This window comes from Eleutherodactylus coqui, chromosome 3 (genome assembly GCF_035609145.1).
Source record: "Eleutherodactylus coqui strain aEleCoq1 chromosome 3, aEleCoq1.hap1, whole genome shotgun sequence".
Lineage (NCBI taxonomy): Eukaryota > Metazoa > Chordata > Amphibia > Anura > Eleutherodactylidae > Eleutherodactylus > Eleutherodactylus coqui.
In genome coordinates, this window is record NC_089839.1 from 48,393,620 (window position 1) to 48,418,093 (window position 24,474).

General features: G+C 44.1%; 1 protein-coding gene across 2 annotated transcripts in view; it reads left to right on the plus strand.

The window, feature by feature from the left end:
* Positions 1-24,474, plus strand: part of THADA (THADA armadillo repeat containing) — a 551,380-nt gene that overhangs the window by 386,255 nt on the left and 140,651 nt on the right. For both annotated transcript variants that reach the window (XM_066595569.1, XM_066595570.1), the window contains exon 30: positions 22,297-22,415. In XM_066595569.1, the coding sequence (XP_066451666.1) occupies positions 22,297-22,415 (119 nt within the window). The remainder of the gene's footprint in view (positions 1-22,296; positions 22,416-24,474) is intronic.

The following is a 24,474-nucleotide window of genomic DNA, read 5'->3' on the forward strand; positions in this document are numbered from 1 at the left end:
GGGCTACGTCTGATTGGCTGAGCACTCCGCCAGTCACAGGCAGCTCTCAGCTATTCATTGAATGACAGCTGTGCGCTGCCTGTGATTGGTCACAGCGCTCAGCCAATCACAGGCAGTGCTCTGCCATTCATTGAATTCAATGAAAATCACCTTCCCCAAAAATCACTGCAGGAGTTACCGGCAGACCATTGCTTTCAGTGGGCCGACGGCAGCAGCAGCGTGCAAGTGCACACTCGTTTGAACGAGGCCTAACATAGTATGTAAGCCCGAAAAAAGTCATATGTCAATCCAGTTCAGCCTATTACCCCCCAATGTTGATCCAGAGTGGGAAAAAAAACAATGAGGTAGAAGCCAATTTTTCCCATTTAAGAGAAAAAAATCCTTCCTGACTCCAATCTAGCAATCAGAATAATCCCCAGATCACTGACCCTTCTGCAGTTATTAATGACTATAACATATAATATTGTATTGTTCAAGAAAGTCGTCCAGATCCCTCTTGCACTCTTTTATCGAATTCAACATTTGTCATTCATAGTCTCACTCCTCTTACAGTAAAGAACCCCCTTCTATGTTGGTGTAGAAACCTTTTTTCCTCTAGACGTAGAGGGCGCCGCCTTGTTAGTCACAGTCTTGGATATAAAAAGATGATAGGAGAGATCTCTATTTTCAGCCATCTTTTTTCTAAACTAAATAACCCCAATTTTGATGACCTCTCTGGGTATTGTAGTCCGCCCATCCCATTTATTACTTTAGTTGCCCGCCTTTGCACCCGCTCAAGCTCTGATATGTCGTCCTTGAGTGCCGGTGCCCAAAACTGTCCACAATATTCCATGTGTGGTCTGACCAGTGACTTGTAAAGAGGAAGAACTATGTTCTCATCATGTACCCCTAGACCTCTTCTTATAAACCCCATGATCCTATTTGCCTTGGCAGCAGCTGCCTGACACTGGTTGCTCCAGTTAAGCTTATAGTTCACTAAAATCCCTAAGGCCTTTTCCATGTCAGTGTTCTCCAGTGGTTTCCCATTTAGTGTGTAATGGTGACATGTATTTCCTCTGCCCATGTGCAGAACCTTACATTTATCAGTGTTAAACCTCATTTGACACTTTTCTGCCCCAACTTATCCAGTTCCTTTTGCAATCTCCTGCTTTACTGCACAATCCTCCTACCAGGTCATTAATAAATATATAAAAAAAGAATAGAGCCCAGTACTGCCCCCTGTGGTACCCCACTAGTAATGGTGACCCAATCACATGTACCATTTATAACCACCCTCTGCTTTCTGTCACGGATTCTCATTTTATATACCAACCTTTCATGCGGCACAGTATCAAATGCTTTGGATAAGTCCAAATACACAAGATCCAATGACTCTCCCCGGTACAGTCTAGAACTTACCTCCTCATAGAAACTGATCAGGTAGTCTGAGAGGAGCCATCTCTCACAAACCCATGCTGATATGGAGTTATACAGCTATTTTCCTTGAGGTCCTCCGGGAAAGAATCTCTTAGAAACCCTTGAAACATTTTACCCATAATAGAAGTAAGACTTACCGGCTTGTAGTTTCCAGGTTCACTTTTTGACCCCTTTTTGAATATCGGCACCACATTGCGCTAATCTGGTGGAACAGACCCCATCACTATAGATTTCTTTAATATAAGAAACAATGGTCTATCATATTACTTACCATATATACTTGAGTATAAGGGCGCCCACCCACTGGCGATTTTTTTCCCTGCGAAATTCGCAGCATTTTTTTCTCTGGGGTCTATGGGACTTGTAATGTTAAAATCGCGATCGCGCAAAATCGCAATTTACCGCGAAATCGCGATTTTGCGCGATCGCGATTTTAACATTACAAGTCCCATAGACCCCTGCAGAGAAAAAAATGCTGCGAATTTCGCAGGGAAAAAAAATCGCCAGTGGGTGGGCGCCCTAAGCCTAGTTTTTCAGCACTTTTTTTGTGCTGAAAAAGCCCCCCTCGGCTAATACTTGAGAGAGGGGGGGGGGAAGGGTTAAAAAAAAGCCCTCCATACTCACCTCCCAGCCGACGTCTGTGTCACCGACGGTGGTGCGGCAAGCTGCTTGAAATCTTCCCGCTGTCATCCCCCGCCATCCTCCCTGCTCGGCTCTGTCATCTCCCGCCGTCAACGCTGTGATTGGATCGAGCGCCAGCCTATCACAGCCAGCGCTCAATCATTCACAGCCAATCACAAGCTGCTTTAGAATTCTCCCCGCTGTCATCTCCCTGCTCGGCTTTCAAATCCCCCACCGTCAGCGCTGTGTAAGTAAGCGCTGTGATTGGCTCGAGTACCGGCTGTGATTGGCTGGCGCTCAATCCAATCACAGTGCTTACTTACAAAGCACTGACAGAAATGACAGAGCCAAGCAGAGAGGACGGCGGGGATGACAGCGGGGAGAATTCACGCAGGTTGCCACACAGACGCCGGCTGGGAGGGGAGTATGGAGGTTTTTTTTAACCTAGTATATACTCGAGCATAGCTCGGCTTATACTCGAATCAATAAGTTTCCCCAGTTTTTTGTGACTCGGCTTATACTCGTGTTGGCTAATATTCAAGTATATACGGTAATTCCCTTAGAACCCGAGGGTGTATGCCATAGGGGCCCTGTAATTTGTCTATGTTAATCTTTTTAAGACGGCTCTGCACTTCTTCCTGGTTTAAGGCCCATTTATGTGTAACGATTATCGCTCAAAATTTGTTCAAACGACCAAAAACAGTTGTTTTTCCACTTTGTCATTAGTAAAAAGTCTGAAACTTCACGTGTTTGAGCCTAAACTTGTCGTAAACATAGGAACCTGAAACTCTGCCACAAATAAAAGTTTGGTAAAAGGAAAATAATTAGAGGATGTCTTGCTTTATAATTGAAAGTTGAGTTTTTTTGGGCACCCTAGTGTGCATGAAGGTAACCCCAAAGGGCCGCTGGACACAAGTGTCAGGGTACAACTGCAACCTGCACCCCTCATAGCCCTACTTTGCATCTTATTATCCGGCTTCTCACGACCAGATTAGATCCTGCATGCATTAATTGTTTATGGGCTGCGAGTCAGGCGGCCTCCATTGACTTCAATGGAGGCCGTCTGCGTGGAGTTTGCAGCAAAAAAGAGCGCGCTGCGATTTTTCCTCCACTCACGAAATTTGCAATTTGTATCCGCAAGTATGAGCAAAAAAAACAATTTTCACATGCCTTTTAATGCGTGCGATTTGTGCCGATCACAGATTCCACATTAGGAATCCGGTTGTGTCAAGCCGGCCTAAGTCTCTCACTTTACAGACAAAAAATGCTTTTCTATAAAAAATTTTTGTTGCATACTACAAAAAATTCACTCCCAAAGGGGCCATAAATGCAAATAGGAAACTGTATGCAAAACATCTGCAAAGGACATTTCTATTGTCATCTCCGTCCACAAAAATCCACCCAAAACCGGCATTATATAGATGATTTCCATTAATATATTAGTGCCGTGTAAATGGTAACTGATAGAGTTCCAATAAAAAAAGCAGGAAATAATTAAAGACCGACAAGTCCGTATAATGAGGGGGGCTGCATACAGACGGTTTCCATAATGTTGCACGTGTTTAATCAGCTTTTACTGGAAGTTTAAAAATGGCTTCCTCCAAAAAATTACAAAAAGATCTGTAAGGTTACGCTGATTAAGCTGTCACTGCTGAACTCGCCCCGGCGTTTACCTTGGACTGTATACCGGGCACACTGGAAATTAATGAAAAACATTAATGTTGTGGTGTTAAGCTGAAATCATGCTGAGCGTGGTGGGACGCGGAGTTTATGAAGAGCCTCATCTGTATGCAAAGTGCGAAGACCCACAGAGACTCTCGGCTACGCCGGCTCTGAAGGCTCAGCCCAATCATTTCCCCTAGTACCACCGACTGTTTACTTTTGCTTGTACTTCAGAATTCGCAGGTGATCGTCTCCGCTAACGCGGCGGATTGTCGTTAGCTTTTTTTTTTTCTTCACCTTGAAGTTTTTAGATGATATCTGGGGAAAAATAATTGCCAAGTCGTAACCTAAATATATGAAGAAATTAAAGAAAAATCGGAATGTTACATATTTTCCGTTCCTTTTATGGCATTTGCTTTGAAAATGTCACATTAAATGCCCTGTCTGTCTTAGTAAGGACATTTCCATATAGTCTATTAGGGAATTCGGAGTTTATTGATGTTGTCTCTCATTTAGGACCTACATGTATTAGCCGGAGCAGAGAGCAGCTAAAAAATATCTCTTGGGTGGGCCGAGAATATCCCTGCATTACATAGACAAACCGTTGATATCTAAGGTCACAGTGTAATGCCTTAGTTGTCCTGTGGGGGCATTGTAATAAAATGAAACACTTTCTGCTGGATTCCTCCACAGGTTACAGCTAATTGCTGTAAGCGACCCTCCTCCAGTTCCGGGACAGAATTCCGTACCTCGACCAGAGGGGAGGGGGGTATATTTCTTTCACTTTTTCTTCTCTGCCGTCCCTTCGATCTGCCATTACTGGGTCCCATTTTCAGCCATTCAACGTGGCCAACACAATCTTCAGACTATCTAATATATACAGTGCCTTGGTAGAGTTCGACTACCAATGCACTATACCTGCTTTCGGATTGGCCAGAGCGGCTCAGGTGATCAGCACTGACCAATCAGAGTGCAGTGCACAGTGTGCATTAGGTAGTTACAAAACTTCTGCTGCAATGACAAAAACAGGGCCTGGAACTGGCAAATCAGGTAGGCAGCACAAAAGAACTACAGGTAATATACCCCCAACCCCTTTTGCCTTGGGACAGAATCTCGTCCCGAAACAGGAGCGTCACTTGAAGGTCTAAATAGCAGGACAGTCCTGTGGGAAATGTCTAAGAGAAAGTGTTTTTACAAAGTGGAGTACCCCTTAATAAACTTTACATTTTTTGGCCACATATGAACCAGGCTTGGCTTGTTGAAAGATGTATTCCCATCATGGCAGGTTATCCCGTTTCCACAGGACAGGGGATATGTTTTGATTGGTTGGGTCTAATCTATGGGTACCACATCGATCCCAAGATTTCATTCCCTGGGGAGTCCTGAAGTATTGGCACTGCCAAAGATTTCTGACTGCTTGAACTCTGCTATCTCTGGCAATGCCACTGAAGTCAAAGGAGATGAGGTTCGAATGCAATTGTTTAATCGCTCATAGAGTATGATGCAATTGTAGTATTGCATTGTACCGCATTCTGACAGGCAGTCTATTAAATTATGCCACAAGCATGGCATGATAGGCAATCAGCCACAGCAGCCCTGGGGGCTTTCAGAAGGCCCCATGTTATCTTGGCAACTGAATGGAACCTCACGTGGGGGCTATTCTTGACCACCAAATACCAACCGGGGCATTTAAATATTGCTCTCAGAATCGACTTTCATACTGATTGCAGATAGGTATCGGATGTCAAAGACAGCTAGCACTCACCGTGTATGGAGTCGGATCGGCCCACAATCCTGCTTTACACAAACCCTGCAACTTCATGATCTAAATATGCGTCCTGAGGCGGCAAGGGGTAAAGTTATATTTTCATCTTTTCTAAAAGGCTCCATTCACACAGCATAATTTTACTGCAGTTTCCATACCCAAATCTGTTTCATTGTAGCCCTTTTTTTCTCCAAAGACAAACTTTGGGTAATAAATCAGCTTCTAAGGCCGCCTGCAGACGAGCGGGTCGGATCCGGCAGCGAGAATTCTCGCCGCGGGACCCGACCCGAGAGCCTGCAGGGACGAGCGCGTACTCACCCGCGCCTGGCCGCCCCGGCTCTTTCATGTGCCACTTGCCGCGCAGCCGGCGCATGCGCAGACCGGAGCCGGCGGCCGGGTGAGTGCGAGCCCCGCACAAAAATAGGACATGCCGCGGTTTGTTTGCCGCGCGAGATTTCGCGCGGCCAAACCGCGGCCGTCTGCATAGGAGTGCGTATTTTAATGCACTCCTATGCAGACTTTCAGTGGCGGAAATCCCACGGGAAATACCGCCGCGGGATTTCCGCCCGTGTGCAGGCGGCCTAAGGCTGTCTGTCCACAGGCGTAGCGATATCTAGTGGCAGATCTTCGTCGTGGGAGCCGTTGCCCGGGAGCAGGTAAGAGCTGACAGCTCTCCGCACTGAGCCTATCTGACAGATGGGCTCACCGCGGAGAATTACGTCAAATTGTGGCATGCCGCGATTTTAGATCTCGCTTGCAGAGAGTCACTATGATTCTCCGCTCGTGGACGCCGGCCCTGCGCTTTCCATAGTAACGCTACAGAAAGCTTTAGGCAGCGTCATTCGCCGGCGATTCATCGCCCGTGGACAGGAGCCCTTAGAAGGTTCAGGAGAGGAGAGAGCAGAGGGGAACTAAGTTATCAGTCCAGCGTCACTGACAGATCTCCAGTTAAGACAGGGCCTCTTTATATGGGCTGATCACAGCTTTTGACTAGTGATCTTTTAAATGGCCTGTTACACAGGCCAATCAGACTTTGCTGGAGATTAAATGATCATATGATTTTCCAGCCAACATAGAAAATCATCTCTGTCGGCAGCACATCCCTCGTTCACATGGGGAGATGTGCAGCCAACTAGATTGGATTTTTGACAACACAAAATGTGCACCCAGCCAATGAAGGAGCATTTGCTCATTCAGTATGTGATCACGAAGACACCAGTAATTATAAATGGCATATGGCTATATGGGTCCTCTTGTTTTCCTTCTGGCCCGGGAGCTCTCTTACAGCTTTGGGTGACATTATTGTTTACTAGAAACAGCTTTAAGTGATTCAGTGGGACTCATATTTACAATAATTTTAGGGGAACAAGCCCTTTTATACGGTTCGTCTCACAAAGACAACCTCTTACTGGCCTGGCGGTCAACTGGGTCTAATCCCCAACGATCATTTGCTATCACTGGGAAACTGTGTCTTGCCATAAATGTAGCATCACATGTTGGCCTTTTGAACAATTGACTAAATGGGTAATGCATTAGGCAGCTGAGGCAACTCTTACCTAGTGACCCTTCATGGTTGCTCAGGTGGGGGCCACCTCTACTGCCACTCATATGCCGTAATACAGCATCTGGACAGGGTTTGTCATTGTAAGGCCATGAAAATGGATATTCTGTATATTTTAAGTGTATTATATTACTGGCTAGTGATGAGTGAGCTTTTGAATAGTTCAGTTCGGCAAGTTCAGCAAAAATTGGCAAAAAGTTTAGTTGGAATTAGTTTGAACCGAATCGGAACTTCACAAATACCCTTGAAACTTTTGTAAAACACTGTCTAAAAGACATAAAAGCCCTGTACTACAGAAAAAGAAGAAAGAGGAGGACGAAGAGGTGGATTCGGCCAAGACTAACCGCCCATGGTTTGGGTTTGTGCCGAACCAAACTTGTATCAAAGTTCGACCTGAAACGGGGATAAACCGTTTTGGTTCACTCAACACTATTACTGGTTTCTGGAGAGACACTATTGCCAATTACGCCCCTCAGAAGCAGAAACTCCTAGGTTGCTGAGTTACATGAATGCATTAGACATAACTACTGTCATTCTAAGTCATGACAGTTATTCCATCTTACCTCAGCAGTATGCACTGACCGTGGGATGAGGCGTTTAACCATTCACAAAGGAAGGACACCGCCTCCGCATCTTCTGTAACCTTATATACCCATCATTCAGAATCACACAATATTGTGGTCTGCCTAAGGGGCTCCAAGATACTGAGATGCGTGTGACACATAAGCATGTGCTTGTATTAACAGGCTGCAAAGAAAGAAGGAAAAGCCAAAGCCTTAAAAACAGACATTACAAAAACAGATGTGGAGGATCAGTAGAGAAGAGCTAGCAAAGTAACGTACACTGCCAATAAGATAGACCCCTCTGTTGTTACCCCGACTTAGACCGTACAAATGCACACAAGATTTAATGCAGAAGAAAACTTTTCTCTCTCATTCGCTTTTCACTGGGTCTGCCAGGACAGCCATTATATGACTCTCGGGGTACGGTGAGGTTTACAGTATTGGGGTTTCGATAGACTGATGATGGACACTAGATGTCAGGAACATATTCAGACTTTCAAATTTGAATTTCACATATAATTGTGGTTTTCCATATGCACAATACTTAACATGTAACTTGTAGCATAAAGGGGTATTCCTATCTGAGACATTCACTGAATGGTCATTCTATAAGACCCCATCTAGTAGCGTGTTGGCCCTTCTTTGGCCTTAAGAATCGCAACAATTCATCATAGATCCTACTAGGTATTGAGAATGATCTGCAGAAATCTCGGCCCATGTGGACAAGAAGCTTCTTATCACGAAGTAGATGGAGGTGCTGATATATTCTGACCAGCTGACAGGAAGGGTTCATCAATTCATGCTGCTTGTGCCGGATTCTGACCTTCCATCAGCACCGTGCAACAGATATGTGGATTCAACTGACCTGGAGAGGATTTTCTGCTGCTCAGTGATCCAATTTTTGCCCACTGGAGTCTTGTCTTTTTGTTTTTATTAGTAATGGCGCTGAAACTGGTTGATTGCTGTTACAGTCCATCTGTGCTAAGAAACGGCAAGTTGTACATTCAGACATAATAGTTAAAGCATTGTATTCGGTGACAATTTGCTTGATTGTGCACCACCCGTTAGAACTATTCTTGACATCCTCCTTCAACCCCTTTTGTAAACAAGCAAATCCCACAAGGTTGGCAGTGTATGAAGTCCTGGCCCCGGCTAGTCTAGCGCCGATGACCCGACCTCGTTGGAAGTTGCTCAGGTTGTTGGATTTCCCCATCTAATGTGGATTCACACTGAGGCCTCGGTCACACGGGCGTTTTTTGCCGCGATTTGCGGATCGCATGATGGATGCGCATCCGCAAATCGCGTGACCGGGGCCAAAAAAATCGCCCGAAAATTCTGCTAGCTGCATTTCATTAGAAACGGGCCGGAGCAGTGCAGCGCTGTCCAGCGCATTGAATTCAATGGAGCCGGCAATACAGCCGGCTCCATTGAAAGCAATGGGCTGCGGGCGATCTAAGGATGAATTTTCGGGAAGGGCTTAAAAATATAAGCCCTTCCCTGAAAATCATCTAAAACTGTGTAAAAAGTAAAAAAATATATATACTCACCTTGTCCCGGCAGACGGAGTTCAGCCGCGGCCGGCCGGCAGTTCTCTTGAACTGCTGTGAGTAGTATTCAGCAGCCGGGGATTTTAAATCCCCGCCTGCTGAATGAGCTGCCTCTGATTGGTCACAGCCTCACCAATCAGAGGCAGCTCTCACTCACCCATTCATGAATTCATGAATGGGTGAGTGAGTGCTGCCTCTGATTGGCTCAGCTGAGAGCTGCCCCTGATTGGTCCCTGCGCTGAGACAATCAGAGGCAGCACTCACTCACCCATTCATTAATTCATGAATGGGTGAGTGAGAGCTGCCTCTGATTGGTGAGGCTGTGACCAATCAGAGGCAGCTTATTCAGCAGGCGGGGATTTTAAATCCCCAGCTGCTGAATACTACTCACAGCAGTTCAGGAGAACTGCCGGCCAGCCGCGGCTGAACTCCGTCTGCCGGGACAAGGTGAGTATATTTTTTTTTAACTTTTAACACAGTTTTGGATGATTTTCAGGGAAGGGCTTATATTTTTAATCCCTCCCCGAAAAATTCATCCCGCGCTCACCGGCAGCCCATTGCTTTCAATGGAGCCGGCTGTATTGCCGGCTCCATTGAATTCAATGGGCAAACCTCATTCTTCTCTGCCACAGCTGTTACAGCTGTGGCAGAGGAGAATGCTTTGTCTAGTATATGTTCTCAATGGGGTCGGCGCTGCTGCCGCCGGCCCCACTGAGTGCATATGGAGAAGAACAGGAATCGCAGATAGGTGCGATCTGCGATTTCTGTTCTATAATTAATCGGATGAGCGCATAAAAAGCGCTCATGTGTCCGATACCATTGCAAAGCAATGGTTTTATAAAATCGCCGGACGCATACGCAAATCGCGCAAAAAAATGCCCGTCTGACCGAGGCCTGAAACTGATTCACAGAAAACTTCTCACTTGATTTTATGCTGCACTCTGGGGTCACCGGTCTAATCTCCATAGAGGGAATCTCCAATCGGGGTGTGACCTATTGGGAGAATAAGAGACCTCCTAAAGCTTATTACAGCAGTGACCATGGCCCTAAAATGAATGGAGAAGGGGGTCATATATATATTTGATGTTGTACAATGGCCACTAGCATAAATAAGCTTCCATTATACTCTGTGTACCATATGCCACCATAACAAAGTGGTGGCAGTATAATCTCACCATGCAGATTATATTTTATTACTTGGGCGTTGTAGTCTATAGCAGCTATTTTCGCGTCTCCTTGCTTGCTTTCTTCACACTGCACATGTCTTACTGTCCAGCTTTACTGTTTGAGTCTCAGCATGGCCCCATCATACTTAATAGTCACTTTTCTTTGATTTATGATATAGTTGACTCTAAGATATATGTTCTTATACAAAACCTCAGCCATGGTCATCCCATCCCAGCAGGGAAGAAAACCATACATAAGGCCTAGTATACCCTGCAAGCAGTGACCAACTGTTCCACTGTATACAAAACCCCTTTATGGCTATTGGTATGTAAATGCATGTGATATTACATGTGCCCTGACCGCAATTGGCCTAATAGCTGCCATTCCCCAGTTATTGTGAATAGTAGAGCCAGTGGAGATCCAACACAACTGTTTGTACAGGAAACAATGCATCTAGATTGCATCATCTATATACATGCCCACAGGATGCATCATCTATATACATGCCCACAGGATGCATCATCTATATACATGCCCACAGGTTGCATCATCTATATACATGCCCACAGGTTGCATCATCTATATACATGCCCACAGGATGCATCATCTATATACATGCCCACAGGATGCATCATCTATATACATGCCCACGGGATGCATCATCTATATACATGCCCACAGGATGCATCATCTATATACATGCCCACAGGATGCATCATCTATATACATGCCCACAGGATGCATCATCTATATACATGCCCACAGGATGCATCATCTATATACATGCCCAAGGGATGCATCATCTATATACATGCCCACAGGATGCATCATCTATATACATGCCCACAGGTTGCATCATCTATATACATGCCCACAGGTTGCATCATCTATATACATGCCCACAGGATGCATCATCTATATACATGCCCACAGGATGCATCATCTATATACATGCCCACAGGATGCATCATCTATATACATGCCCACAGGTTGCAGTGCACCTATATGTATAGTAAAAGTCTGACAATCCAACATTTTCAAGAAATGTTCACACAAGGCGGAACTTCTGCAGATTTTTCATGCGGACCCTCCACACGGAAAGTCCACAGCATTTACAGTAGCAGCAAAGTGGGCAGCATTTTCCAAATTTCGTCCCCATGTTGCAGAAAACCCCTGCAGAAATTTACATGCAATGAGGATTTTAAACCTTTCCTGCCTAAAGGGGTATTCCAGGCTGTTACTATTGATGAGCTAATCAGGTTAGGACATCATAGTTGATCGTCGGGGTCTGCAGCACCAGATCACTGCCCGTCAAACTGATCCTCCGGCCCGCTGTTGGTGCAGAGGGGCCAGACATTGTCATTGGTGGGCAGGAAATGTAATAGAGGGCTTCACTCCCATTGATAGCGGGCTGGGGGATCCTGACAACGAACCCCTGCCAATTAGTTATTGATGACCTATCCTGAGGATAGTGAGAACCTGGAATACCCCCATAAGTATGTGTAATGTACTTTACTCTTATCCAGTAATCCAATAATCTGATACCTACCTGGTCCTATCGATGACGGATTTATTCCTCTTGCTATATAATGTGTAACACAAGGTTAATTCCATGATTTATGTCATTTCACTTGCAAGCAGGAGAAGGGTTATGAAATACTGAATGCCTGACCAACATTTATACATATACACAATTGGCACATTCTAGTAAAGCAGTTTATTACATAGAGAGGACAGTTATTGTTGTAATGAGGAGTTATCCACCTCCTAAGGCCGGGCTCATACGAGCGATCCGGATTCATCATACGGGTTCCCACAGTGGAATCCGACTGTGACCCCGGCTGGTGACCCGTGTGCCCCCATTTCCTGTACTGCGGATGACCATGGACGCTTGCCGCCAGTCATGCGCAGTACGTTTTGTTTTTTTAAATATCCGTTTTTCCCTCGCCATTTTTAGGCGATGACGCAGGTACCCCTATTGAAGGCTGTCCGCGCTGAGTCCGTAGCAAAATCGAGCATGCCGCGATTTTTCCTCCACTTGCGGAAATCGCAATTCGTTTCCGCAAGTGTGAAGGAAAGAGCGATTTTTTTACATACCTTTCAATAAATGCCATTTGCTGCGGAACCTCTGTGCGGACGCCAACCGCGGATTCTGCTAGTCAAATCCACCTGTGTCAGACCAGCCTAAGATACCTGCACTCATTTGTGTTGCACCTGATGAGACTAGATTCCTTCTCTTCTAAACTCTGGTTTTGCAAATGAGTGATGAAATAATGTGTCCACAATATCGTCTATTGGAAGGCAGCTACTCTGTGATTCAATGTCTGACCTTTTAGCAGGCCTCGCAACATGACTAGAGATGTAAACCAAACCAGAATCCCCATGTACAGACAGCTGGTTTTGGGTTCTGGTTGGTTAAGTGAGAGACCATCTGTGTGAGTCAGGGGATAGTGTTACTCCTTGTGGAGAGCACCATGAGGATGTAGGGGCCAAGCAATGCTCCTTGGGAAAAAGCTATGCAAATGAGTGATGAAATAATCCTCCAGAGTACAGTAATGCAGTCTATGGGCGGGCTCACGTGAGGGATATGTGGTAATTCACAGACAATCAAATACATCACCTTATGGTGGTTCTCTCAGATTTGGATAATACATGAGCGCAAAAAAGAATGCAGCATGTTCTCCATGGGCGGATAATCAATGACACCCATGCACAATTACATTGCGTATGCACGCACCATTGCGAAGCGACGGCGCAGGAAATAAACCCTTTCCAATCCACTATCTGACCTCTAAAGACATTCTGATTGAAGGCTGTACAGCTCCGATGTCAGAAGACATCCTGCAGGGTATTCTTACTGTAGATTACTGGCCGCTCTGTTGTTGGGGACCTCTCCAGCATGTCACATACTGCAGTACTGGCTGTAGCCAGCAGATGGTGCCATTTTATAATGGCAGAAAGAGAAAGCCCCCTAGGAAACCCTGAATCCAAAATTGGATTGCAAAGGGTTAGACAAATAAAAAAAACAGACTCTGCATGATAGCATGCGTGAGATACATTATCATATGCGGTACAATATTGCTGCCATACATGCCAATAGGCCAGCTCCACAGCTGTAAAACCCTGCGTGACTCACGTAAGCTTTTACATATAGGCCCTTGTGAGCCCGGCCTAAGGGTACTTTAAGACGTGATGACCGTTGGGCACTTAAAGGCCCAACATCAGTCCCAACAATTATCTCTCCTGTGCTTTTACGTGGGAGTGATGCTTACTCACTAAATGGGGGTTAAGATCTCTTACGGCTGTCCGCCTCCAATCGGACTAAACAGGCAGTCCTTTAAAGGACAAGGACTGCCTTTTTTATGCTGGTCTATAGTCACTTGGTTTTTAGGTGAGCTAAAAACCAAACAACTCCGACAAGTGAGCGGGAGGACAGTCGCTTGTAATTGCTTTTTTGAGTGATCACTCTGGCGATCACTTGGGCGCCTATCAGCCTATATAAAAGTACCCTAAGTTGACATAGGGAGCTTCTTCATTAAGGACCTCTATCAACTAGTTACGGGTGGACAATGGCTGCAGAAAGTCTGTCTGCTTCTCATGGGTTGGAGGACCCATGCTGAGAATATTGCATCGAGTTGTCTTTTTGCTGATCTGTAAAACTGATTTTGAAGTAGCCCATTAATTGACAGGGTAATGTCATCACTTCACTCTGATGACCACTACCCTAATTACAGAGATGGTCACGCTCATGAAATATAATTTATCAGAAGCTCCTGATTTTGGCAGGATCAGCCTATAATCTCGTGTATGGGGAGCGCACAACTAAAGGATTGGATTTCAACATGTTTCCCTGGATATTAACTATTATATTCCCCTCTTCCTATTGAAATAAACATTCTCGTTTGCTGGAATCAGTAGAAATAGCATTTTGCTGATCGAGTGTTCGGTCAACAGCTGCCTGGTGTAGCTTTACACAATTACAAATTATACAGGATCTGACATAATAACAGACTCCAAAGGTCCAGCAGAAGACATCCCTATTTGGAGGTGACTTTGGAGCCAATCATATGTCACTAGGTTCTACTTCTGTGGGTTGATTCACAAAAAACCTATTAGATCCTACTGTCTTGTGTGCACAATGATAGTAAAACGTACAATGCGATAATAAATTGATATGTATAGATGGGGGGTTCTCAGAATCACAGGGCTGACCTGTGCTACCACTATTTTTGACTTTCCCATACATCCCATTGGTGTTTGTATAAAAGCATGCACATGCTGCAGGAAGTACAGTACCGCAGTTAGATGTATGGAACGTATTTTCAGTCATAGAAAGTTCAGCAGCAATTCTCCCACGCAGGAACATATGGTTCTCTATTAGAATGTTTTGAGATTTCTAGAAAAAATCCTCAGAAGCCTACGGAGAGCATACAAGCCCGCTGCAGATGTTGAACTCATTAGATTGGAACTCAGGACCCCAGTGCTACAAGGAGCCACACAGCCAAAAATAAAGAGATGACCAGTCATATGACGTTTCTTCCATACATGATTAGCAGTAGAACAGACAGAAAAATAATATCTGCTTAATCTCAATGTCGGTGTCACAAGGTTAGAGCTGTTCTGTTTATAGGACATCAAAATCAGTCCAAAAACATCAAGGAAAAAAAAAAAAAGAGACTGAAGAATTCCAAGTGGAATCCATTAATATCGCTTGACGTCAACAAGTTCTTCACTTATAAGCGGTCAATGGATCACACTTGGAAAATAAAGCTGCAGCATGTTGTGATTAAAGCCAAAAAAGTAAAGGAAATTACCTTCTAAAATAATGGAGATGTCCCAGGTGCAGCTAGAAGCTTCCCGACCTCGAAGCAAAAGTTATAACACGGCCCCTCCTACCATGTGCCATTTATAATACGGGGGGATTCAAAACGAATACTGCAAAAGTAAAGCTGATTTATTTATACAAGAGTTGACATACAACAGCCAGAAGGACATGAAAAGATAGAAGAACTCCAGGTTTTTGTTGCACTTTACAGATGTTCTCTGGCTTAAGGGCCCCTTGAAACACTAGGGTTAAGATGCAACTACCATCTTTGCAGCCCCTATAGCTACGCCCCTGGAGACATGAACATATTTTTTGGGTGCTTTTTGTTGTTGTTTTATTGTAAGTCATACATCCTGTTTGTTGAAAACTGGTGTACCCTGTGTTTTAGCTACTAAAACCACCTCTTCACTGCTCAGTGCTGCTCTACACTGTCCTACGTGATTATATATGTGTGTATGTGTTGGGGCTCATTCACACAGGCCTATTTTCATTCTTTAAAAATGCATGTAATCCGGACAATATAAACCCAATTGATTTCCATTGGGTTATTCAGATATGCGTTTTTTAGGCGTGTAAAAAAAACGCAGCATGTCCTATTTTGATCCGTATTTATGGACTGAAATCACCATTAAAGTCTATGGCATTGCGTAAACATTCAGCAAATATGCAGTTGCATGTGTATTCACTGCTTTTTTAAGCATGATGACAGGAGACAGTGGTTTAAAAAATAGTTACATCAATTGGGCATTTTGCGCGTGTGAAAAAAACTCAGTGACTATGCATGCAAAAAATACTTAGATATCTATTAGGGATGAGCGAGTATACTCGCTAAGGCACTACTCGCTCGAGTAATGTGCCTTAGCCGAGTATCTCCCTGCTCGTCCCTAAAGATTCGGGGGCCGCCGCAGCTGACAGGTGAGTTGCAGCGGGGAGCAGGGGAGAGCGGGCGGGAGAGAGAGAGAGATCTCCCCTCCGTTCCTCCCGACTCTCCCCCGCAACTCCCCGCCCCGCGCTGGCCCCCGAATCTTTCGGGACGAGCGGGGAGATACTCGACTAAGGCACATTACTCGAGCGAGTAGTGCCTTAGCGAGTATACTCGCTCATCCCTAATATCTATGTATCTAGATAGATATGTAGGCAGTAAAACGCTCCGTATTTCACAGACTAAAATATGCATACGTCTAAGTGAATGAGCCCTTATAGATAGAGAGTAGGATCTGCATTTCTCTGTGCACAGTCTATAGAACAGCATGGCAGCCAGGCTTCTTCCACCAGTCCTGAGAGGATTGAAAATCAGATGAGCAAAATGATAAAAAATGCACAATGAAAGTCATATAATGAACAAAAATAGAGTTATTCCTCTTGTTCACACACCGCTACTTATTCTGAAAAGTCATCGGAAAAGTTAATACACTTTAAAGTGACCCTCTCTGGTTTTGAGAATCTTGTCCTGGGACTGGGGAGTAATATACCCGCCCTTGGTCTTCTCTGTCATCACTCTGATCCACCACTTCCAGATACTGTTTTCGACTGTCGAAGTTGGCCAATGCAATCTTCAGAGTACCAAATCCCCACAGTGCATTCGAAATGTTAGACTACTAATACCCTCTAACTGCTCTGTGATGGTCCACAGCTATTCATGTGATCAGCCGCCATGACTGTTGATCACATGGCTCCCGAATTGCAACTCTACTCCACAGTCCAGACATATGAAGAATAGAGGAGATGGTTGTCACATGCACTACACAACCAGTACTTGCCAGAAATTCCTGCATCTCCTTTAATATTGCTCTATTTTGCCACGTATATACGTGAGATACAGCCTATTGTTCTCTATTGTCACGTATATAAAGGCACCAATACACAATTACATTGTGTATGAGCTGCAAACGGCGCGGGAAGTATAAAAAGTGTACTGTGCATGGCGGGAAGGTGGAAATAAATCTGAAAGGTCGCTTTAAGCTTTATGCAAACAAAACTGGGAAAAAAAGGTTAAATGAGTTAAATAAGTGATCCAGCCCCTCCCTGATGAGAAAGCGATGGCATATCCTAGCAATATATGCCATCACTTTCTCTGATGATGGGAAAACCACTTTAACATTTGGGAAGCAAATTCAATACAGTCTATAATAGCACATTACAAGCTGAGTGCTCAGTAAATGTCAGATTATTTCTTTACATCTATACAAGCCCTGTTCCTGTAAATTCTACCCATAATGCACGTCTGGAAACAACATCCCTCACTTCAATCTATCCAGCAGTGGGAATTATAAATAATGGGGCCATCTTATACTTCAGGTTTTTTTTTTTGCCCTTTCGAGTTTTTTTTTTGCGGCTCATGTCACATCAATTTCACACTTCTGAGAAGTCCACAAAAGAAGCTGTTGTGGAAATGCTGGCACCGAAAATAATTATGACATGTTTGTCACTTATTAAAGGAGCTGAGATTTTTTTTTTTTCTTCTTAAAGCGTAAAACACACACACACACACAGGCATCCAGTGATTGAGACACTTTCCGTCACACTTACATAATTGCAAAAATTCTTTTCTACGCAGTAAGCTCTCCCCACCACCTCCTGTCACACTGACCCAAAGTCATAAAAAAAAAAAAGTTTGCTTGCTTGCCCTTGGTCCTGTTTGTATAAATTATGTGTACACTATAAATATTCACGTTTCTGAGGGACCGTTTTTTAAACAATGATCGCAGTGTTCTGCCTTCTCCGCAGAGAAGCAACTTGACATCACCATGGACTCTACTTTCCCGGCAATGTCCTTAAAAAAATACAGCTGTTTCGGCCGACGAAATAAAACACTGTATAAACAGAACGTTGGAAAAATGTGGCACAAAGCTGCCCGGGGTGAAGGAACAGAACCAAGAAAACAGATTACAAAAATGGTTGTTATCAGAGGCCAATGATTTACTGTTCATGTGGTTTTATTCCCAGGTTTAACGCAGGTACGATACAAACACACGGGGCTGTGGAATCTTGCCGAGTCTAGTTCCAGGTTTCCAGTTTAAGAAGTGTATTTAAACTCATGTCTGATGTCTATATTTACCAGCTAATAATAATGTTCAAGGGATGCAAGGAGCACTCCAAGTCAAACATACGCTATGCCTAGTGCAGGGGCGGAGCATGACTACCCACTTGCCCCCTCAGGCTCTGATCTGGGCCAAACATAGTATTACCAGGAGTGTTTTTTGACGCTCACATGGGGCAGAATTTTGGAATTTTCCCCAATTTTCCACAGGGAATTCTGCAAATCCAAACATGTTGATGCAGACCCGCTTTTAGAATGGTTTAATAAAAAAAAAAGAGGTATAGTCACATTTTCCATCTTCTCCCTGCGGGAGAGGCTTAGCTTGCCCGGTTCTCTGACTGTCTATGATGACATCTTGACACACGTAAAGTGAAAGAGAATAAATGGGCAAAACAATCTTAAAGCAAAGAGAGTCTTAGAAGTATTACGGGCCAAGATAATCAACAGAAAGTGGGTGCCGCTGGCCGACCACGCTGGTCAACCAAAGGTTGTGTTACCACTGCAAGCCGAGGTGGAAGAGGGCGGAAAGAGCTAGGACTCTGGCACGACCTGTCCATCAGTGATGGCTTCCATGAGAAGAAAAATCGGTGGTATAGGTTTTATTTCTTTAAAAATACTGTATTTAGAACCAGCGGATGTAACACGTTTCGAGGTACACAGACCTCTTCATCAGACAGATGGATTACACATAAATTGATGTACAAAAAATTGCTCAGGGTTCGATGGGCTTCAATGTGATAACCATTGGTGGACAGCAATTAGGATTAGGTGGTTCAGGGTAGTCTAACTTCGAATCTTAATACTGAGGAGCCTGTGATTGACTATAGTTGTCACATCTATACAACAAGTCATCACTGGACCGAGTAAGCCACTGGATGGGAGCGTGAAGAAAATGGTCAATTTATGCTGTGAATCTTTTCTGCATTGTATGGATGACATTTCTTATAATCCCATCCATGTGGTTTGTGCTGTAATAAGCTAAGTATTATCCACACATAAATACGCAGCATATATGCCACACGTGAGCATACCCTTAAAGCTATGTACTGTAATTATGATACTTATGCTACACAGTCTGCACCATGGGTTGGTTCGGATGGCACACAGTGGGTGACGATTTATTTCCTCTATCAGAAGGGGAAGATTTAAAGGGGTTGTCCCACAAAAACAAGTTATCACCTATCCACAGAACAGGGGATAACTTGCTGATTGTGCTCAGCCAATCAGCACAGCCCTTTCAGGAGGCAGGGATTTTTAAATCCCCACCTGCTGAAAGAGCTTGACAGCAGTGCAGGGGAGCCAGCCGGAGGAAGCGGCGGAGAGGTGAGTATATAATTTTTTTTCACCAGCTAGGGATGATTTTTTAAGGAAGGGCTTACATTTCAAGCCCTTCCCCAAAAATCATCGCTGTGGGGGTTGCCTACAACCCACTGCTTTCAATGGAGCGGCAGCAACAGCGCCGACTCCATTGAAAGCAATGGGATAGCATCCTGGACTTCTGCCACAGCTGTGACAGAAGTCTGCGATATATTTCCTATACTTTCAATAGGGTTGGCGCTGCTGCTGCCGCCCCATTAAAAGCATTTAGCGATATCGCGCTGGTTTTTTGTTTTGCGCTGCAAGTGTTTTCACCCGCTCTCGCAGCGCAAGAAAAAAAAAACGCTAGTGGGTAAAAGCCCTAACTAAGCAGATTTGCCAGTCAGGTTTCTAGACAAGCAAGGTTGACAATTCAGTAGACGCTCTAAAGGCAGCCATATCGGTTGTCACCCAGCTTTCCCAAAAACATATACTGTATGGCATGGAAGAAATTTTCTTTTTCTTTATGTCCCTTTTAAATGGCTATAATGTGCAGTGTCTATATAAGGTAAGGTATAACTTTTGCCAGAATGTACTAGCGTTAAATATAGAATTTCCTAAAACCCACAAAGTTTCAGGAAAGTTGGTAAACCGCTGCACTATCTGTGCCCATGCCCAGGACTAGCATTATCCCCGAGCCTTTCAGTCACATCTCACAATACTCCTACAAGAGCAACTTCGCTCTAAACCATAAATCAAAGCAAATATACTAAATATACATACAGTATATATATTGTTGCCGTTTCCTCCTGTAATTGGAGAGATTTTACTACAGGTTGTGTTTGTGCCCAGAGGTGCTATTTTTAAGCTGAGGTCAGAACTAGGTACCAGGGATCTGTTATAGTAGCAGCTTCATGTGGGAACGCGGGATTCCTGACTCTGCTTCCACCTGTCCTGCGGCTAAAGTTGTATGAAACATCAAACTTGGGTTCTTTAAAAATAAATAATGCTGCAGAGACAATAAGCGCCTGTGTAGACTCCAGCTGAATTACGGAAAAGTTCATTCATTGTAATGTAAGTGGAATATTCTGGATTAAAGGGATGTGCAAGATAGCGGGTCATAGGATGCTCATAGAAAGCTGTATAAGATGTGAAGATGAATATCGCATTTTCCTATGCATGTATATACACAGTTTGCGGTAAACACACTGTATATTTTTTGGAAAACTGGATAATTTGGGAGTCTGAATGAATAACTGCAATGGGAAATTGAAGACTTTCAACCAAAACTGTCGCAACGCATCTGGAAAAAGAAAATGAAATAACCTTAAAATTTCCTTTTGCTTTTATGTCCACCGTTCTTAAGTAAACCTATGTGTCACCATAGTAACAGTCTACAAACCCTGCGTAGTCTGATTCTGCAATACTTTCATCCTATGTGGCTACACGCAGTGATAAATTGCTGACAGTGTCATACCATGTAGGGGAAAGGTAAAACCCAAATCTTTAATTTGTTTAAAGGGGAACCATACAATCCAGGGTATCTTTACACGGGGCGATTATCCCCCAAATGATCACTTGCGACAACGGTTTTCTGCAACAGTCGTTCCGCATACACACAGTCACTGACAGGGCACTGAGTGAAAAACCGCTCAGTAGTCGTTAGTCGCTTCATTAAAGCTCACTGAAACGAAGTAACTAGCGAGCGAGTTCTCACTCAGTGTGAACAGGAGTCTTTCAGTCTTTGAATGACTGCCTGTTCACTGTGAGAGAACTCCAGCCACTCCACCTCCATTCACTGAATGACTATCGCTCCGGGATGAAAAGCTATAAGTTCTAAGTCTTTTGTTACATCTGTTCCAGGAAAAGTTGGGTGACAAGTAATACAGCACCATTACTGCTCCTATCTAGCTTTTTTGGGTTATATTCATGTAACGGAATCGGTGCTGAAAATATCCCATGTGGATTCAACTCATAATTTGGGAATTTACACCTACAATTGCTGCAGAAATAGTCCAGTGGGGCAAATCCTGGGCAGATTTACCAACTTTGGTTCCTCGTCAAGAAACGTTATGTCGCAATTCTTTTTTTTTCTGGTTCAAATCCGCAAATTTAGTGCAATATAGACGAATGCATGTAGGCTTTCAGGACACGGATTTGTCATATGATTAAGGTCTTAGAGTCCTGAATTGCAAATCAGTGTCATACAGCCTTTGTTGTTGTATGGTTGCATAGTTAGGCATGTTTGCCCTACAGGAACCTGGTGGGAACCACCATTGGATCAAAGATGGCCGTACTGGATGTCACCAGCTCATGTGTATTGTTCCTATATGTCCCGGTCATATTATATGATGGCAAGCACATAGAGGATTGTAGGGTTGGCAGCCTGGTCCAACTTTTCTTTCCTGCGTAGAGTTAGGAAGTGTCTGTCATATTACAGCCATATAACTATTGGCCAGAGTGTGCGGGGTAGTTGTTGTAGTTGGATTTCGGCATGTTAGCGCCTCATCGGTTGTTTTTAATTAGAAGGATGTGATTTCATTAGGAAACCATGATGGCATGGTGAGGTCATTTGGGATTTTTTTTTCACGCTCCATGAAAGAAGCTTACAGCCTATGATTTATAAACAAGGAAAGGATTTTGGCCCTAGCGCATTTGTAGCCTTCTCCAATGGGAGCAATCTTTCCAGCCGAAAGCCTGGCTGCCACCCCTCACTTACAGGTGCCCATTCACTCATCAAAGGACGGATTCTGACGAGCGGTAGGTTCACAGGAGCTGGGATTAGAACATGTTTTCACAGCGTTGGCATTTTTTCTTCTTCTGCTTCTCTTAGGTTTTATACATGCTGCAATCCTTCTTTGAAGCAAGACACATAACTAATTCACAGCAACTTCAGCAGGAGATCTGTGACATCACCGACAGCTTGAAAGCCAGGCTATGGCTGGCCAAAAGGTACGAGTGGCTGATGAGATGTAATAAAAACGATTTCCGCTCACTTGTGATAATCGATCCTAAAGAAGAATTTATTAATAATATATATATATTTTAATGAAGCTGGTATAGAAAAATAATTAAAAATATATAGCAATTAGCAACTAAGATTAGAAGAGTTCTCCACTTAGGATAATCAGTTTTTGTTCAAAGAGTCTCCTGATGATAAGCTAGGTCCAGGTTCTCTTGCTGCTGGCATACTGATTGATAAATTGTGATCTGTGTGTTTCCCTGCAGCTCCTCCACAGGTGAAATGGAGAATTGCATGGTTCCCAGTGAAATTAATGCACTGTCCATGTAATGCCTGGATGTGCCAGATTCTCCAGAAAAAAACTTCTTGTGTCTACGCTCAGTGCGTTGTCCTAAAGCAGAGTCTAAACAGGGAAGTCTTGTGAATATGCATCGTGCTGCTTCATTCATTTCAAGGGGGCTGACAGAAGTAGCTGAGTACAAGCTCTTGGCTGTTTTTGGCAATCCCATTGAAGATGAATGGAGCGCACTTTGCTCGACAGCCGCTCCATTCCGGCTCCTCCTCAATGCATGTGAGTGGGAGCCTGCACTGAAGAGAAGAAGGTAACATAGGACCCCGATCCACAGGATCGTTCGCAGTCTCAGTGGTGAGACCCCCAACAATCAGAATTTTATCTCCTATCCTATGAATAGGTGATAAGTCAATTTTGAGAATACCCCTTTGTGTGGCACCCACTCGACACAACTGTGGGTTATCTGATCACTGTTTTTTGCATTGTGCTCTATGCGGCATCGCATCGTGAAGATATTCTTTAGAAACAATGGGGTGCATGTATGTTGTTTACGCCAGCCCTGACTCAAAAAAATAAAATGGGTGAGGTTTAGCGTTAGGGGGCATGGCTTCTCATAGTCTGCCACGCTTCTTATCATGTACGCCAAAAACTAGCATACATTATAGCTGAAAGCTACGCCAGTTTTCAGATTTGGTGCACAAGCGCCCATAGATGCGACAAATGTATTAAGAAGCCTGCGTTTCTTAATACATTTGTCGTACTTCCCTGCAGCACTATGCAGTCTCCCTGCAGTCTCCTTATACCAGTATATGAACTGCTGATCTAAGTAATGTTACATCCAATAGAGCATACCATTTGTGAAATACCATGTTTCCCAGAAAATATTTTATTTTATTTTACTTACCTAGCCGCCGCGGTCCGAGTCCCTCTCGCTGGTTTCCAAAGTTCCGGAGCTCCGCTGTGCGTCCTGCACTCGTCAGCTGCTGACAGAACATCACTTGCTGGTTGCGGGATTCATAAACCCTGCGACGGCTGTGATTGGCTAGGAGCAGCGCTCGCAGAACCAATCAGAGACATCGCTTCCTGGAGGCGGGATTTATGAATCCCGAGACCATTAAGTGATGTTCTGTCGGCAGCAGAGGAGTGCAGGTCGCGCGACGTGCTACAGAATCTCAGAGACTAGCAGAAGGGACCCGGATCATGGCTGCTAGGTAATGAATAATTTTATAATTTTTTAAAAATGTAGTCTAGCTAGGGCTTATTTTGCAGTAGGGCTTATATTTCAAGCTTCCCCAAAAATAGCTAAAAATCATCTTAGGGCTTACTTTAGGGGTAGGTCTAATTTTTGGGGAAACAGTAGTAGGTACAGTAGGGTTCCTTAGAAGTCCAGTTTATATATGTCCTATTCTGACTCTGTTCATCTTGGTTGTACTCTGCCATAATATAGCTGTGCGCATGAGACCATCACAGCTATGTTATGTCCCAAGCAAGAAAATCTATGCCTTCATTCACTTATTCCTTGGCACAGTGGATTATTATTCTTGGACTGTCTCTATAGAGTCCAGAACTATACTTGTTCCTCTTAACATCTCATTTTCCACTCAATATGACTGTGAACAAATATAACAGACTTTGTCAGCGCAGGAGCGTAGTGTCATATGTTCCAGCAGTGTCGCTGAGAACAGAACCGGGCGTACGGCGAACAACTAGGCCAGACAGATGTAGCAAATGTTGATATTTAACATGGCAAGATAACT